General features: G+C 46.9%; 1 protein-coding gene across 1 annotated transcript in view; it reads left to right on the top strand.

Moving 5' to 3' along the window:
- Positions 1–16,190, top strand: part of kif26ba (kinesin family member 26Ba) — a 63,629-nt gene that overhangs the window by 33,544 nt on the left and 13,895 nt on the right. The window contains exons 6-11 of the mRNA XM_076050089.1: positions 8,171–8,386; positions 8,807–8,900; positions 11,739–11,884; positions 12,160–12,276; positions 13,233–13,419; positions 13,813–14,035. Of these exons, the coding sequence (XP_075906204.1) occupies positions 8,171–8,386; positions 8,807–8,900; positions 11,739–11,884; positions 12,160–12,276; positions 13,233–13,419; positions 13,813–14,035 (983 nt within the window). The remainder of the gene's footprint in view (positions 1–8,170; positions 8,387–8,806; positions 8,901–11,738; positions 11,885–12,159; positions 12,277–13,232; positions 13,420–13,812; positions 14,036–16,190) is intronic.

Here is a 16,190-nt window from a genome sequence, read left to right as displayed (position 1 = left end):
TCACCGTGCGTGCGTGTGTGTGTGTGTGTGTGTGTGTGTGTGCATTTATTTTCTTGCTGACGTGAAATGAATGTCTATGGAATGGGCAATATCAGACTGGAATGTCTTCTAAACTGAGGAGGAACGGGAACCCCACATTTGACCCACTGTTGTTTCCTTTTAACCTGTGTGTGTGTGTGTGTGTGTGTGTGTGTGTGCGTGTGTGCGTGTGTGCGTGTGTTGGTCTGGTGGGGTCTGCCGCCCATCTGTCCCTCAGTTTGTATACACTTGCATGTGCAGACAGACAGTAGCGCCGCAGACAGGGAGGGAAAAACCCTGATGACGTGACACGTTATATACAAAATGCTTCCGTTTTAAATTTACTGCAACGTGTGGGTTTTTTTTCTGACAAGTCGTAACATGGCCAGGTTGCACACAATGTCATCATTTTTCGCACAATTCAGCTATTCCCATTATTTCTCCGCCCCGACCCACCTCACGCCTCGATCAGCAGCTCTCTCCATATGGAGGGAACAGATGCCCCTTCGGTTGTCACACAGGCTGATTTACACAGCCAAAGACGCAGCCAAACAGACAGAGACTGTACATCCCATTCAAATTCATGTCTGTATGCGGTAAACATATAAAAATCCACTGTGCATTTCCAAACAGCCATGATCTCCTGAAGGCAGCGGCTGGTCTGCCTGGTGCGCAGCATAAATCACCGACTGCTCGGCGGTGCCAAATAAAGGGAGGCACAATCCCCCAGATATGAGCGCTGCCATCTTGCACTGGCAACAGAATCTTGAGCCAAAATCTGGGCAACAGTCATCTGTTGGTGGAGTGTCAGTGTTACACTCAGCGATGTTGCACGCCCAGTCCAGCACAAGCAGTAGCTCTGAAGCCTTGTTCTTAAACCAGCAGAAATTCCTTAAAAAAAAAAGAAAAAAAGAAAGAAATCCCTTTGACATCAAAATCTCAATGAAAGCCAAACAAAAAGATTTTAATTTGCTGAAATATGATTATTTTTTGATTGTATTTCCTGTCTATCCATCACCTCCATGCAGTCGATACCTGAAGAGTCTCCCGCACTGCAAGTGTGTTTCACTCCTTCCTCTGAGGAAAAAAAAATTTTTTTTCAAAGCTCTTTGTCAGTCTACTCAGCTGGTTATACTTTTCTTTGTTAGCTTCGACAAAAAAAGCAGCGCTGTTTCCACCGATTCAAGCCTCTGTCCTGGAAAGAAAGCAGAACAGGACATGGCACCAAAGCAACAGGATATTCTCCTCTTCCGTGAATCCCGTGAAATCAATTGAAGCTGCCCAAAACCTAATCAAACACACACATATGGCATGAACGCATGCACACGCACGCACGTATACACACACACACACGCACGCACACACACACACGCGCGCAAACGTGTGGAAACATATGGAAAGAAAATGATTGGTGACATTTCCCTGGTAAAAATGTCACCTGTAGTGGGGGTCGCTCCCCTGCTGAAATGGCATTTGCACACTCCCACACGGACACACACATACACATACACACACACATGCACGCTGGCTCACAGGCCTCGCAGGCGCATTACAAATTCTTGGGATTAAAACCGACAGTGAGACGCGTCAAAGAAGCGGCGGAGCCTCCGCTTGGAAGCGTGCGCCATTCGTTTCATCCCGCACAGTGTTCGGGGCTTCCCTGAGACCGAGATGGGGGAGGGGATTGGTGCTCCCCCTGATGTTAATATGGCAGAAAACAGATTGAGACATCACAACTGAAGCCAGAGGGAAATCAACCTGCACGGGTCAGATGTATGGCACTTGTTCGCGTGCGTGAGGGAGGGGAGAGGCAGGCAGGAAGAGGGAGGCAAGAGAGGGAGACGCAGTGTTAATCCAGAGATGGGAAATTGAATAGATATCAGGCCGGCATCTGCAGCAAAAAAAAAAAAAAAAAAGACCTCACACGCTCATATTTTACACCTTTCTGTAAGCCCCATCTCACTTTAATTAAATCAGCCAGCCGGGAGGAAGGCAGGGACCCACCGCTGCAGAGGGACCGGTGTGCCAGCTGAGTGTGCGGAAATTTGTTTGCACTGTTGCTTGGAAAAAAGAAGAGGAAAAAACAACAGTAGGGAAACACAGAAACATCCGATTTGGCTTATAACTGTTGATGTGAGAGTTGAAATAAACCAGATGCGGAAACAACAGCTCGTCCTGTTGCTCTCAGGGAGTGTTGACTGACTGGAGCCTCCCAAAATTTCTTTTGACTCTAATTCCTGGCTGTCATTCAGGATTAGTTGTTTGTGTTTGCTGTTGCGGGATCGTGGTTTTTCCTTCCTCCTGCCCCACCAGCAGGAACACACTGTTTCTCCCATTTGACAGAAGGAATATTGTGATTGTTTTGGAACCAAATACTTGCAAAATGAATGACAACTCAGTCCATTCTTTTTTCCAATCTCAGCCTAAGAAATGTGTAGTTAAAAGTGTGTACAAACAGGATTAGTGCCCAGCTGGAAAGAAAGACAATCAGCCACTCAGTGGAAAGATGCTCATTTTAACCCAATCAGGGATTTTGGCTCTGAAGTGCAAAGACTGCTAGATGGAATTACATTTTTCGTGGGCTCACATTCTCCCAATCTGTTAACATTTCTAGACAATGACACACAAATCAACTTTCTATTAGAAGGAAAACTCACTGTCAGCTCCAATCAAAACCACGTGACGAGACTAAACTGCAGAGAGCCCAGCGTGTCTGAGGAGGGATGAGGGCCGCGGTGAGGAATGAAATGGGAGTGTTCCCCGCTCGGCTCTGCCCGCTACTCTATCGCCACCTCATCTCTCTGATATAAGAGGTCTTATCTGCTCGCTTACCACTCCTTCATCCATTTAATCGCCTCTCTTCTCTGTTTCAGAGCGACATCGCTGGTTTTCCGCTCCCCTTTTTCATTTTCGAAAGCCAACATGTTGCGCACCAACACACACATGCGCACGCACGCACGCACACACACACACACACATACACACACACACACACACACATACACACACACACACTTAGTGTGACCTTGGGGGGGGGAAATGATAGCATGACAGCCAATCAATTTTTAATAGCGACCGCGATCGCTCTCAGACCACAAGCTTTGTGCACGTGTGTGAATGTGTGTGTGTGTGCGCACATTGTTAGTAGTTGTACTGTATGTAAGTGCATTCTCCACGGCCGGTTGTGTGTCTTCACGCCTGTCTAGGTGTGTGTATCTTGTGTCTAAATGAGTGAGAGAGTCTGTTACGGGATTCCAGCGGCCGCTTTGTTCCACCGTGCGGCTGAAATATTAATGCCGCCAGTCTAAAGCTGACAGGCGCACAGACTCACATGTGTGTGAGCTGTTTTTTTTGTAAAGGCTCTCTGTCCTTGTACAAATAGATGTGGTTGAAGATTGTGTTGATCACAATCTTTTTTTCTTTTCTTTTTTTTACCGCCGCATGAGCCAGTTAGCAACACCTTGAGGTTTTCCGTTTGCCGACATGAGTTGCACATCATCGCCCCGAGGTGTGCTGCTCACCGTGCTTCACTAAACTCTCTGCCAAAGCAGTCCAGAGGCTTTGAGAAAAATGTAATAACAACGATTTGCTCCAGGGACGCTAGCATGTACATCGTAAGCTAAACAGAGCGCCATAAATGCTTTCAGCTCTCGGGTGAAGAGGAGACCTCTCGGTGTCTCGTCCGCAGTTACTTCAAAATTAATTCAATCCTCTGGGGGTCACAACTGCCAACATGCGTCATACAATGCAGGGAACTGAGCAGGAATGAATAAATTAGTTGAAATTAGAATTGATCTGAAGCCTGGACTCGCAATTCCCACCTGCTGTTTGTCTCTGCCTCTGCGCGCACGTCTCTACGAGTGCGTTTTTCCTGCAGTCTTTGGGAGCCAATTACAGCCCAGATCTTATTCTCTTATTGATTTTTCTTGCCAATAGTAATGAAGCACTGCTGTGAGGGACTATTGAACACACAGGGTTGTTTGTTGCTGTTTAGCTGAATTCCTTCACTTAAATTGGCTGAAAGGCTTCATCCTGCCTGAGTGCGGAGGATTAGGAAGCTCCAGATCCCAGCGAGAGTGTGAGAGGATGGGTTATCTTTTAGCCTCGCCACGTCTCACAACATGTCGCCTTTAGCATGGAAGTAAAATGTCACACGCGCGGCTTACGACTGTACGGCAAATATGAGGTGGAGGAGATGCACATGCCGTCCAGCATTTCTCATTTCAAGCAGCTTGACAGACAGTGTGCCGTGTCATCTTGTGGACAGGTGGGACGAGCCAGACAGAGGGAAAAGATGAGGTCGAGGGCGCAACCCAACTTTTTGTTTGCTCTCAGAAGAGAAAGGGAAGGGAGGCTGTCGATATTGATGAAGAAGGAGCGACAGCAGGAAACAGGGCTCAGGGTAGCAGGGCGTGAACCTTGTGAGATCGTCCTACCTAGAAAGCACAGCGCTCGACTCTGACAACACGAAAACGTCCTCGGCTATTTCCCTCGCCTGTTTTCCATGGGAGGAGCAGAGGCTCCTGTCGCTCTGCGTCGTCCCCGGTTGTGTAACAGCGTGTGATAATGGCGGCAACTGTATTGATTCACGGCTGGAACTAGGCCAAGGCTCCTCGGAGAATATTGCGGCCGCGGGTTTGGTTACACAAACAGAAACACAACTGCGGGGGATTTTTAAACTTCCAGCCGAGGGTTTAGCCTCCCATTCAAAATCACAACCACAGCAAACATCATTCCAACATCATTCCGCGGCAGCGCTGACGCATCCGTCCCCCTGCGTAATGACTGTCGCCGCAGTGCAAAGTTGTTGAAAATAAATATCAAATTAAAAGGAACCAAGGAACTGAGGGTAACGATCCAATGCTGTGACTCACAAAGCCTTGATTTTTTTTTTTTTTCGGGAAAAAAGACAGAAAACACTTGAAATTTAATTATGGCCCTGTTTATAAGTTAAAGGCTGCCAGCCTTCGGCTCACACTCTCAAACACGAGGCGGAAATGCAGTGGAGGGGTGCGGGGCCTTTATGAGTTGCTCCTTGTAAAAGGTGCTCTACTAAAATCCTTCCCTGCAGGCCCTTCCTGATCTGATGGGCTCTTTTATTGGGGTCAGGAGAGGGTGAGCACTGGATCGCTCTGTGTGTGTGTGTGTGTGTGTGTGTGTGTGTGTGTGTGTGTGTGTGTGTGTGTGTGTGTGTGTACACCGGGGTCTCGCCCCAACATTATCAACACAACCCCTAGGTCTCCATATTAACTGTATCTGGTCGGCATCCTGGTTCGTCTCGCACCATTGAATAAATACAGATCCAGAAACATCCGATCACGTTTTAATTAAAGACCAGCACTTACCAAGAAACTCTCCCACACTCATGATGTCATTTACTCACTCATTCACAAGAATGCACTTAAGCTGCATGTGGTCACTTAACGATGCAGCCTGTGTTTGTGAGGGAGGGAAGCTGATGTGCATGCGGGAAACGTCAGGTCACCATTTTGCTATTTTGCTCCTATGAATAAATGTGCTTGTTACCGGGCGGCTCCATGCCGTCATCATTCTGTTTGATGGTGCCTGGTGACCTTTAGCGCTTTGCTTTCGTCAGTCCACCCCACACGCACATACACACACTTTTTCATTTATGATCACATCCCTCTAATAAGTAAACAGGTTCCTTGAACAGAGTGGAAAAAATACACGCACCCTCCCTTTTTGTTGTCAAGGCTCAGTGTCCCAGTGCAGAGGCATCTGGAGTGCTTTGGGATTACTGTGCCTTTCGTAATCCCTCGTGGAGTTTAACTGGGAGAGCAGTGTTGAGTATAACACTTCAGACGATGATTCATCTGCACCAACAATCACAAACAGACAAAATAGTTCCCCTCCCCTCCTTCCTTCCCTCTCAGGAGCCACATAAACAAAATAGTCGTTTCATCCGGCCCACAGCTCTAAGCCGGGACGACAAAATCCTGCGGCGTTTTAAAAAACACACACTGAGACCAAATAAACATGAAGACACCCCCCCAACCCTCCACCCCAAACCCCACCTCTCCTTTTCTAAACAAAATCATCGAGTTCGGTGTTGCTCTTAGCAAAGGAATGGTTCACGATGATTTACAGCACTATAATCATGCGCTGTTATCCATTCAGCCTTCAATTCTGCACTGCAATTCACACACATCGGGGTAAACACACAGTATTATTCTGATTCCCTGATGAATCGATAGAGGAGGGACTGTGAAATTGTCATTTCTGACAAGGGTCTACATCCCACAAAACAGGTGCCCATGCTCAATTTTGTGTCAATTCTACTGCTTCAGCACAGTTGGCAAGTTTCCATTAGGAATTTTGATGTGTGTGCTTTGAATTGTGCCTTTAGAATTAGCAACATTTCAGACAATAAGAGCTAGAAATTGGTTTCCAGAGTGAATTGGTGGCATGGTGAACATTTACCTATTACCGCGGCAGTGTGAAGACAGCAACAGGTGTGTGTGCAAAGACAATGACACTTGAGGCCCTTTGAATCTCATTCACCCTCAGAAAAGAACTGAGCTGCCTTTTCAGTGGGAAACAGCTCTGTTAATTCCACCTGGCAAAGTAACTTTCCCAGTTCCAGATCGTGTTATTTCCTACAACTCTATACGGCGGCTTTACAACCTCATTTATTTGCCCCAGAGCGGCTAATGAAACTATGGATTTTCTTTCTCCACATTCCAAAAATGCCGGTCGGTGGAAAATGAATGCACAGCCGCGTCACACGGTGACCTGGCAGCCTCACTTTCCCAGCAGTGACTCCACGTTGCAAACGCCCCAGCAGTCACAGAGGCTGCAGTAATGATGCATCATACAGTATCTGACAGCCAGGGATGTACGAGTGAGAGATGACTTCTCCTCCGCCCGTCATTTTGTGAACGACTCCTGCCAGCTGCTGCCAGGCCGGCGCCTTCCCTGCGTCTGTCTTTGCTCAAATTGTCTCGTTCAAAGCGGCGTCGCTGCTTTGCCCCGTCAGCGTGCAGAGCCGCGGCCAATTTACCGTGAAAGTTGGGCCATTGTTGCCGTCACTCAACTCGCTACAGCCGTCCTTTGACGTTGTCTCTCTCTTGCGGGTCCATTCACACCTCCACCGGTGCGTTCATGTTCCCCAGGCACTTTACACTGACCTGTGGCAGCACCGGTATGAGACTCAGCTGCTGAAAGGATACACCGGCGAAACAGGGCAGCAGAGGTACAAACAACAGTGCAGGAAATGAAATAAAAACTGCAAGGAGACAGACAGACAGGCAGAGATTGGAACAAGAAGAATAAAGGTGAGTCAGAGGAGGAGAAGCAGACAGAAATCAAAGTTCTGGGAAGCAGTTCAAACTTTAAAACTGTTCTGCAGCAGTGTTTGCTGATAGAGGGAAAAAAAATAGTTCTGGAACTGGCTCAGATTTGATGACACAGCGCTTTGCTAGCTCCGATACCAAGGGAAACAACAGCAGCCGTCAGGCAGTAAATTGCGTCTGCTAACAGGTTGTGATGCGAGTGGGAGGGAGGGATGAGTGAGAGGAGGCTTAAGCAGGGATCCTGCACCTCGAGCTGTTTGATATGTGGCAGGAGGCTGACGGCAGACAGAAGAGCTGACGACAGAGGCGGATTTAGGATGGAGGAGGACGATAAGGAGAGAGCAGCAGGTAGAGGAGGGAGAGGAAGCACTCAAGATGCAAGGGGAGAAAAATAAAAGCATGACAGGATAATCTTTAAAGCTGCGTTTTTTAACTGGTGACCCACAAGTGGGTTGCGAAGCTGTTTTGATTGGCTCGTGGCTTCGTGGGCAGTTTCCCTGTTTAAAATAAATTAAATAAAACAAAATAAATAAAATGTATGTTTATAGAGAGAATATTGGGCTTTTATTTCATTTATTTCAATTCAATAATTTTCATAATTTTCTTTACTGGACACTTCATTATAAGGAAAAACTGTGGGTCCTGAGACTCCACTAGCTGAGACCCACCACTTTAAAGGCATAAAACCTGGATGTTTTTTGGGGGGCTTTCGTGTCAGTGTGAGGCTGTTGTTGTCTGTCAGCAGTGCCGCTGGTTTTGCTTTGGCGAGAAGCCTTGCCTGCTGGCCGATGAAGTTGAAATCACAGCTGTTTGCTCTGTTGTGCTTGGCTTACCCTCAGGTGAAAGTCATGGTGCGCGTGTGTCCAGTGTCCCAGTCGGATGCCACCGAGTCCAGCTCCTTCCTCAAGGTGGATCCCAGGAAGAAACAAATCACCATCATGGATCCCTCAGCCAATCAGACACCAGGCACCCCCTCCCAGAAGAGGGCCGCAGCCAATCAGGTCCCTCCAAAGATGTTCAACTTTGACGCTGCGTTCCCTCCTGATGCATCACAGGTGAATGAACGAATGAATGAATTAATTAATAAAGACGTTCGTCAGGTAATAAGCACTCACATGTCTTACGTATGGAATGTTTAAATGGATAGTTTAGCATTCACTGGTCATTCTCTTCTCCACACAATTATTCTGGAATTTTACTGATGAACAGGATTTACAGGAATTCCACCCAATGGGCATCTGTGGTTGCCAAGAACTGACACTGACATTTTAGAAATAAATATTTGTCAATGCTGAATCCACTAAATGAACATATTGTGCAAACTCGAGTCCAGGTTAGAAGACCATCACCCAACATCATCTAAAGAGTTTGCAAGAATAATTCTTCACTTCACCTTAATGGAAACATTTAATCAGACTGTGGCCTTCCTCCTCCTCCTCCTCCTCCTGCTCCCTCTCCCTTCATGCTGTTGCTAGGCGGAGGTGTGCGCTGGAACGGTTGCAGAGGTGATCCAGTCGGTGTTGAACGGAGCCGACGGCTGCGTCTTCTGCTTCGGACACTCCAAGCTGGGTAACAATCGCTCAAACACACACGCACTGGGACTTTGAACCGGAGCGAATCCGCCTTGTGGCCTTGTGTGTGTGTGTGTGTATACGCCTCTGTATGCACACGCACATGTGCATCAGTGTGTCAGTCTTTCACTCGGCTTGTCTCTCCACCGGCCCTCGTCCATCCAAGGGAGAAGGCGGAGGATTAGTGTCCGCTGATGCTGAAAGCATTCTCAGTCTGCTCCGTCTGTGTCTCTGTCTTGGCGCCCCCCCCCCTCTCTAATCCTTCCCAAGCTGGTTTTTGAGAGAAGCTCTTTTCTTCAAAAGTGGCCCGAACCCCTCGCTGCAGACCGCGGCGTGTCTTAACCCAGACACGCGCACAAACAAACACATTCCTCACGCCGAGGTCAGACCCTGTTGTATTTATCCCAGCACAAGGATGCAGCATTATCCCTCTCGGCTTTTGGTCTTCAGACAACCAGTCAGAGTTTTCTGAGTCTCCTTGAACTGCTGGCAGGGGACAAAACAAAAGAGAATTTAAATGATGGTTTTCACCCAGGAACACTTTTTTTTTTTGCTGCAAAAAGAGTCGGTTGTTTTATTTTATTTTTATTTTTTCGAGAAAATGTTTTTTTTTTGGTGTCCAGCAGTAGTTGATTTCCATCACTGTCTTGTTTGCCTTATAAAATGGGTTATTCTCCTTCCATTTGTGCATTGAAACTGGACAGTTGATCTAAAACATACAACAAAGGAACCAGATCAGTGAAGCAGGGAGTGTTTGTTTTGATCGTTTTCTTTAAATACACACTTGTGCTGAATTGTTATTGTTGTGCATTAGAAGCTGTGATGGCACCATGTTCACTTTGTACAGGTTCAACAAGGTGATGCACATAGTCTCCACAGCTTTCCTCAGACAGCAGCCCTTCGTACAAATGCTCCCCACATCAATGCATATTGATCTGGAGATAGAAATATTCAAATGTAGGTTTTCGAATTGGGCGGATAGAAAACCGGGAGATACTTTGTCACGTATGTGTGTGTAAATTCGGTCAAATCTGTTCTCTGCATTTGACCCATCCTCTTGTTAGGAGCACCGGACAGCCGGACCAGTGGGTAGTGTCTGGGCATCAAATCAGATATTCAATCAGATTGGTCACATCCACTACATATTAATGGCAGAATACACGTTTACTCACCTGTCGTAATTCATTGTGATGGTCGCTGTATAATGTGACACGAGATGGGTTCCAACTCGCCAAAGAAGCCCTTTAAGCCGACCTCTTATCGCCACGGTTTGATGGGGCCTGATGAAAGGCACGACGTGCTGCCTTTAATACTGGCAGTGCTGCCGAGGAATCCATCACAGAGAGTTTGCTCTTCCAATCAATTTTACGGTTCTATTAATGATATGGAGCGTCTCCGGCCTCACCGTCTTCAATTAAACGACTGATGCTGTGGCAGCTGATGAAATCTTCATGATATAGCTCACCCAGGGCCATAGATCTGAACGAGGCCGCATTACAGTGTCATTACCTTTCTCATAATTAAAGCGAGGGAAGTAGCCCACGGAGCATTTATCTTTAGCCCCCCACTGACACTTGTAAGGGCTCAAATACACACTCTGACATACTGTATGTGTGTGTCTATGTGTGTTCTTCCGTCTGTGCTGTTGTGTGGTCTGGCGCCAGTCCTCACAACTTATTGGTTAAATGTTTGGAGGGAAAAGCTCAGGTTTAGAGTTACGGTATGAATAAAGACATCTGGTGAAAGATGGGAAAAGAAAAGGAAACGCAAGTGAGTGTGAAGTGTGAGTGTTTGAGACCAGCAGCTCTTCTGTCTGCAGCTGTGAGGTGATGATGCATTGCACGCTCACCTTTTCTCTGACAGTATCGACGTGTGTGTTTGATTCTACCTACCGGTCACTGGGATGACGTATCAACAGCAAAGACGTTGGCACACGTACACTCACAAGCCTGTGCGTACAGACTCCAGCAGATCACGGCATTGTTCCAGTTTTAGGGTGTCAGCACAAAATAGCTTCATTAAAAGGAGTAGTTCTCAATGGAAGGGATTCACGTCAACCACACATAGTCTTATATTAATGGGTATTTTAATACCCACAATATTTAGGGGGTAAAGTAAAAAAAAAAGGGGGGATGGGCGCTGCTCATTCTGCTGTTGGTTCTGATTGAGGAAGTGCCTCTGACTGGTTAGAAAATTAATGAAGCGGTAAATTGTTTCATCATCGTGAAATCAGATGACCAGTGGTGCCCAAAACAGCCTATTGAAAAGTCTCACCTCCTTTTTCCCCCTTTACTTCAGCGCCTTGAGGTTTTATCTCCCGCTTTAAGCTGTTCATTCCCCCTCCACACTTCAAGACTGGGAAAAAATTCAGTGAGAGCGGCGTGAATTTTTAGAGGAGGTGACAAACACTCCCCACTGCCTCATATCTATGGACAAATGTGAACACATTCTCCACCCTGCACCATTAGCAGACTCAGGCTTTTGATGCCACTCCCCCGCACTATTTGCCTAAGTGTTTGTATCACAGAGATTGTGAGGTGTGACATATGGCTTTGTTTAGCAGTGTGTTTGATCTCCAGCTCCTGGCAGCCAGAGCAGGTGTGAGAGTGTCAGCAGGATATGGAACCATCTTGTGACATCTCAGACACACACACACACACACACACACACACACACACACACACACACACACACACACACACACACACACACACACACACGTAAAGCACTTCTTTCAGCCAACTCTTTTTGATGTTGTTCTTCTTGAAGTATCTCGTCTTCTTCTGTTCATCCCTCCCCTGTTTTGTATCCCCGTCTGTCTCTCTGTCTCCTCCAGGCAAATCCTACACCATGATCGGCCGCGACGACTCCCTTCAAGGTCTGGGCATAATACCCTGCGCCATCACCTGGCTGTTTAAGCTCATCAATGAGCGGAAGGAGAAAACGGGAGCGCGCTTCTCTGTCCGCGTGTCTGCCGTGGAGGTCAGTGCCAAAATGACCACCGCCATTACTGAATGAGAAAAAATAAAGTGGTCAATAGTGGCGGGAGCAATATCAAGAACAGTTTTCACCCCATCACCGTGTAGCTCAGTTTGATTGAAGGTGTGAAGTTCCACGAGGGACTGTGTATTCAGCCTTGTCATCTCGGTTTTAATGAGACATTAATGTGACTAAGTCAAGTAAATGTGATGAAGCAACTGACAAGCTGGTAGTATTCTCACGTCTGCATGTGTGCGCGCTTGCGTGTACCTGTGCAGGTTTGGGGCAAAGAGGAGAATCTGAAGGACCTGCTGTCAGATGTGGCCACAGGAAGCCTCCAGGACGGACAGTCACCTGGAGTCTACCTGTGTGAAGATCCCATCTGTGGCATGCAGGTAACACACACTGATTCATGAGAAGATGCACTGTGATGAACACATTTTGCAGAAGTGTGTGGAGTGTGACGACCCGAGGCATCGCATGTGGTGAACGGCCTCGGGGCTTGTATATCAGTATACTTGACATGTCGTGTTTTATAGCCTCCAGGGGTTCCTTTGAGATAAATAGACAATGGCTTCAAATGTGGTTTGAACTTGAGGGCACAGTAAAATTGAAAAGTCTTGTAGTTATTATTAATTTAATCATGAAATAACTCGCCAGAACAATGGATATTGATTAAGTTCAAATATGCATTCTTAGGGTTTTGAATTGGACAGCTTGAACAGCTCCGTTATGTTTTTAATTCCCTAACGGTGACATTTTATTAATAAAAATGTAAATTGAATTAATTGCTAAACCATCTTTTCTTTTGTCTCATAATTACTGCTTTGGAAGGCGTCTCTTGGATTAGTGAATGACGTGTTGTGTGAATGCTGCAGAGCGCCAGTGACGACGGAGTGACAGAGGCCGAGCTCATGTGTGTCTGTGTGGCTGCACGTCTACGGTTATAGGATTAGAGGCTCTGATACAAGAACATCTGTGTAATCCCTGACTAATCTGACATAATCTCATCAGTAATGATATCCTGCAGCACCACAAACTCTCACTTTCTGCACACTCCCTCGTTCTATCACTCATGCGTGCTGCCCTCTATCTCCGCCTGCCATACCTGCGGGCGAATCAGAAAAATGTCTTGTTTCAATATGCCAATCAGTCGTGTCGACAGATAATCCTCCTCGTAAATAGATTTATCGGTGTTTGGACACTTCCTGCCTGTGTAAACCCTGTCCCCCCACCTCAGATTGAACGGTTACCTCGCTCTTGTTCGGCTGTCTGTCCGTTGTTATCACCCCCGCATTGGCAACAGCCAGCAGCTTCAGCCGGCTTCCTTCTCTTTTCACGCCGTGTGCAGCTCCAGAACCAGTCGGAGCTGCGAGCTCCGACCCCGGAGAAGGCCGCCTGGTTTCTGGACGCAGCCATCGCAGCTCGCCACAGCAGCCAACGTACCGACACCACCGAAGAAGAGCACCGGAACTCGCACATGCTGTTTACGCTGCACATCTACCAGTACCGCATGGAAAAGACGGGGAAAGGAGGAAGTAAGCGCCGTTTGTTGCAGCCACAGAGGACTGAGACATGCACACAACAGACTGTATAAGATTTGCTTACAGAAATCCTCACACAGACATTCTTCTCTAGTGTGGATCTGAGCAAACAGTCTCCATTTTCATAAAAAAAAAAAAAACCTCTCTCCTTTACATTGCAACATAAAACGACTACATGTTGAAATTCATCACAGTAAAAGTGAAGACATGCTTATCGTCCATCTGGTCTGTGTCTACTATGCCGATAAAGAGGATCTAATATGTATCTGAAGGCAGCTTATTTGTTCACAGTGATCCACACTAAGCACTAATGGGTTTCACAGCATATTCAATATCTTACCCCGCTGCTCAATTCTTATTTTAACTCCATTGTTTTTGTCGGGGTAGTGTCAGGGGGCCGCAGCCGTCTCCACCTGCTGGATCTGGGCAGCTGTGATGTCAAAGCCCTTGGCGGAGGAGGTGGAGGAGGCGGAGGAGGGGGCGGAGGAGGAGGAGGTGGCAAAGGAAAAGAGGGCTCCTCATCCAGCTCGGCCCCGCTGTGCCTCTCACTGTCTGCCCTCGGCAATGTCATCCTGGCCCTGGTCAATGGGAGCAAGCACATACCATACAAGTGAGGAGCAGAAGAGGATGGATGGATGGATGGATGGATGGATGGATGGATGGATGGATGGATGGATGGATTAGAGAGGAGCATCAGGTGAAATGAGTGGGAGGTTGGGGAGCCACAGAAGTGGAGAGGAGCAGTTGTCGTAAGTTACTGCAGGTTTTCCAGACTCAAAGCTATAAACAACAACAGCTGCTGTTACATATTCATCACTTCCATTTTCCTGCTTAACTGAGTGGCAAAGAAACCAACGCTGAAAGAAAGAGAGAGAGGGAGGGAGAGAGCGAGAGAGAGAGAGAGAGAGAGAGAGAGAGAGGGAGAGACAGACAGAGAGAGGCAGAGAAAATTGACTCGAGTCAGAGTTAGCAGAGAAAAAAACTATATGAAAAACTCAGTCTTAAGCTGCAGCGCATTAGATGTGAAACTTCAAGACCATTACTGCCAGTGTCCTCACTTTACCCCCCCTCTCTCTCTCTCTCTCTCTCTCTCTCTCTCTCTCTCTCTCTCTCTCTCTCTCTCTCTGTCTCTCTCTCTCTCTCTGTCTCTCTCTCTCTCTCTCTCTCTCTCTGTCTCTCTCTCTCTCTCTCTCTCTCTCTCTCTCTTTCTCTCTCTGTCTCTCTCTCTCTCTCTCTCTCTCTCTCTCTCTCTCTCTCTCTTTCTCTCTCTCTCAACGCAGCCTTCACTTAAGGCTGCGTTGCTGTGTGCCTCTGGTTGGGTTAATTCAATCACCACCTCGCTCATTTAAATTGCAAAATAACTTGCCACCTAAAACCAAAGCCGCTGGTTTGGCACCGCCGAGGCAAAGTATTTGGATTTTTAAAGGGATTTGGTCTGGTCTAATAATGCAAGTCACACAACTGCCACAGCTGTGAACAAAGAACACAGTCACACACGCAGTCTTCAAAGTGCTGGAATATACTCAGTCAGTGGCACGCACATGGCACATGAGCGGCCTTTCTGTGTTTTTGAGCAGCAGCAAGAAACTAATTTAATAATCTGCTCACCTCAATGTGAGAGCGGAGGGTTTATTTCTTCATATGGAACCGCTTTTAAGCTTTCAGCCTCCACGATTTCGAAAACAAAAGACAATGTGACTGAAATTGAAAAGCACTAAAAACGTTGGACGTGTTGGCTTTAACCTAGCAGAGTAAAAAAATATATGTATAAATATCAAGCAATTCAAACTAAGATCTTACGAAAGCAAAGTAAAATGCTGAAGTAAATGCTATTTATGTTTCTCTTTTTAGTATGATTTTTTTTTCTTTATCAAAAGTGGGATTGGACTTTTTATTATGAGAGCCTGACTGCAGGTGATTGGTGGAATGAATGGGAGGAACCTGCTCTTGTTGTCCCAGTTCTGGTCCCGTGATGTTGACTGTGCTACCCTGATGTCCTGTCTTCAAGAAAAAGGCAGTCGGCATGAGTTTGTCCTGATAAACATAAAACCTCAGCCAAGCGAGAACTGCAGAGCTTCAAGCTAGACAGACCTTGCAACATCCCTCTTTAAGCCTCCAAGTCTTTCAACATTCATTCCCTCCTCTGGGACTTTGTGCAGTTCCCGTCCCATCCCCTGGCTCGTAGCGGCACAGTGTTTATTTATCACCGTCACTCCCTCGACTAAATTGGAATTTCTCCAGGGACACCAGCGTTTTCGTTTTTTTCCCCCCTCACTTCAATATCCTGTCTGGCAACAGCGCTCTTTAATATCAGTGTTATTAGCATGGAAATTCCTGCTCACTCCAGGAAATCTAAGCCGTGCTCGGTAATTAGGACAGTCGCACCGCGGCGCAGCGTGTCCTCCTCAGGTGTTGAGGCTCCTTGTGATGAGGCTGATCTCGGACTGAAAGCTTTCCTTCGTCACTGGCCGCTTTAAACTCGCCAGGCAGCATCGTGTTACCAACAGCAGTCATCACTGATAAATTAAAAAATAAAAAATAAAAAGTCGCTGCCTGGAGGCACTTGGATTAACATGCAAATGAATACTTTGTGAGTCATGAGTTTACCTACATTTCGGCAGAGGGAGGGAGCAGCTGAGATAGAGAGAGACAGAGAGAGAGAGGGAGAGAGAGAGGAAGGAAGAAAGATGAGCGGAGGGAGATGGGAGAAGGTTTGCCAAAGCCCGAGGCAGCAAACAGAGGCGAAAAGAATAAGAGGGGAGAGA

The sequence above is a fragment of the Nelusetta ayraudi genome, unplaced genomic scaffold (assembly GCF_046127955.1).
Source record: "Nelusetta ayraudi isolate G7.1 ecotype Tasmania unplaced genomic scaffold, CSIRO-AGI_Nayr_v1 ptg000005l, whole genome shotgun sequence".
NCBI classification, from domain to species: Eukaryota; Metazoa; Chordata; class Actinopteri; order Tetraodontiformes; family Monacanthidae; genus Nelusetta; species Nelusetta ayraudi.
Note: the sequence above shows the minus strand (reverse complement) of the source record. Positions and strands in the feature narration are given on the sequence as shown.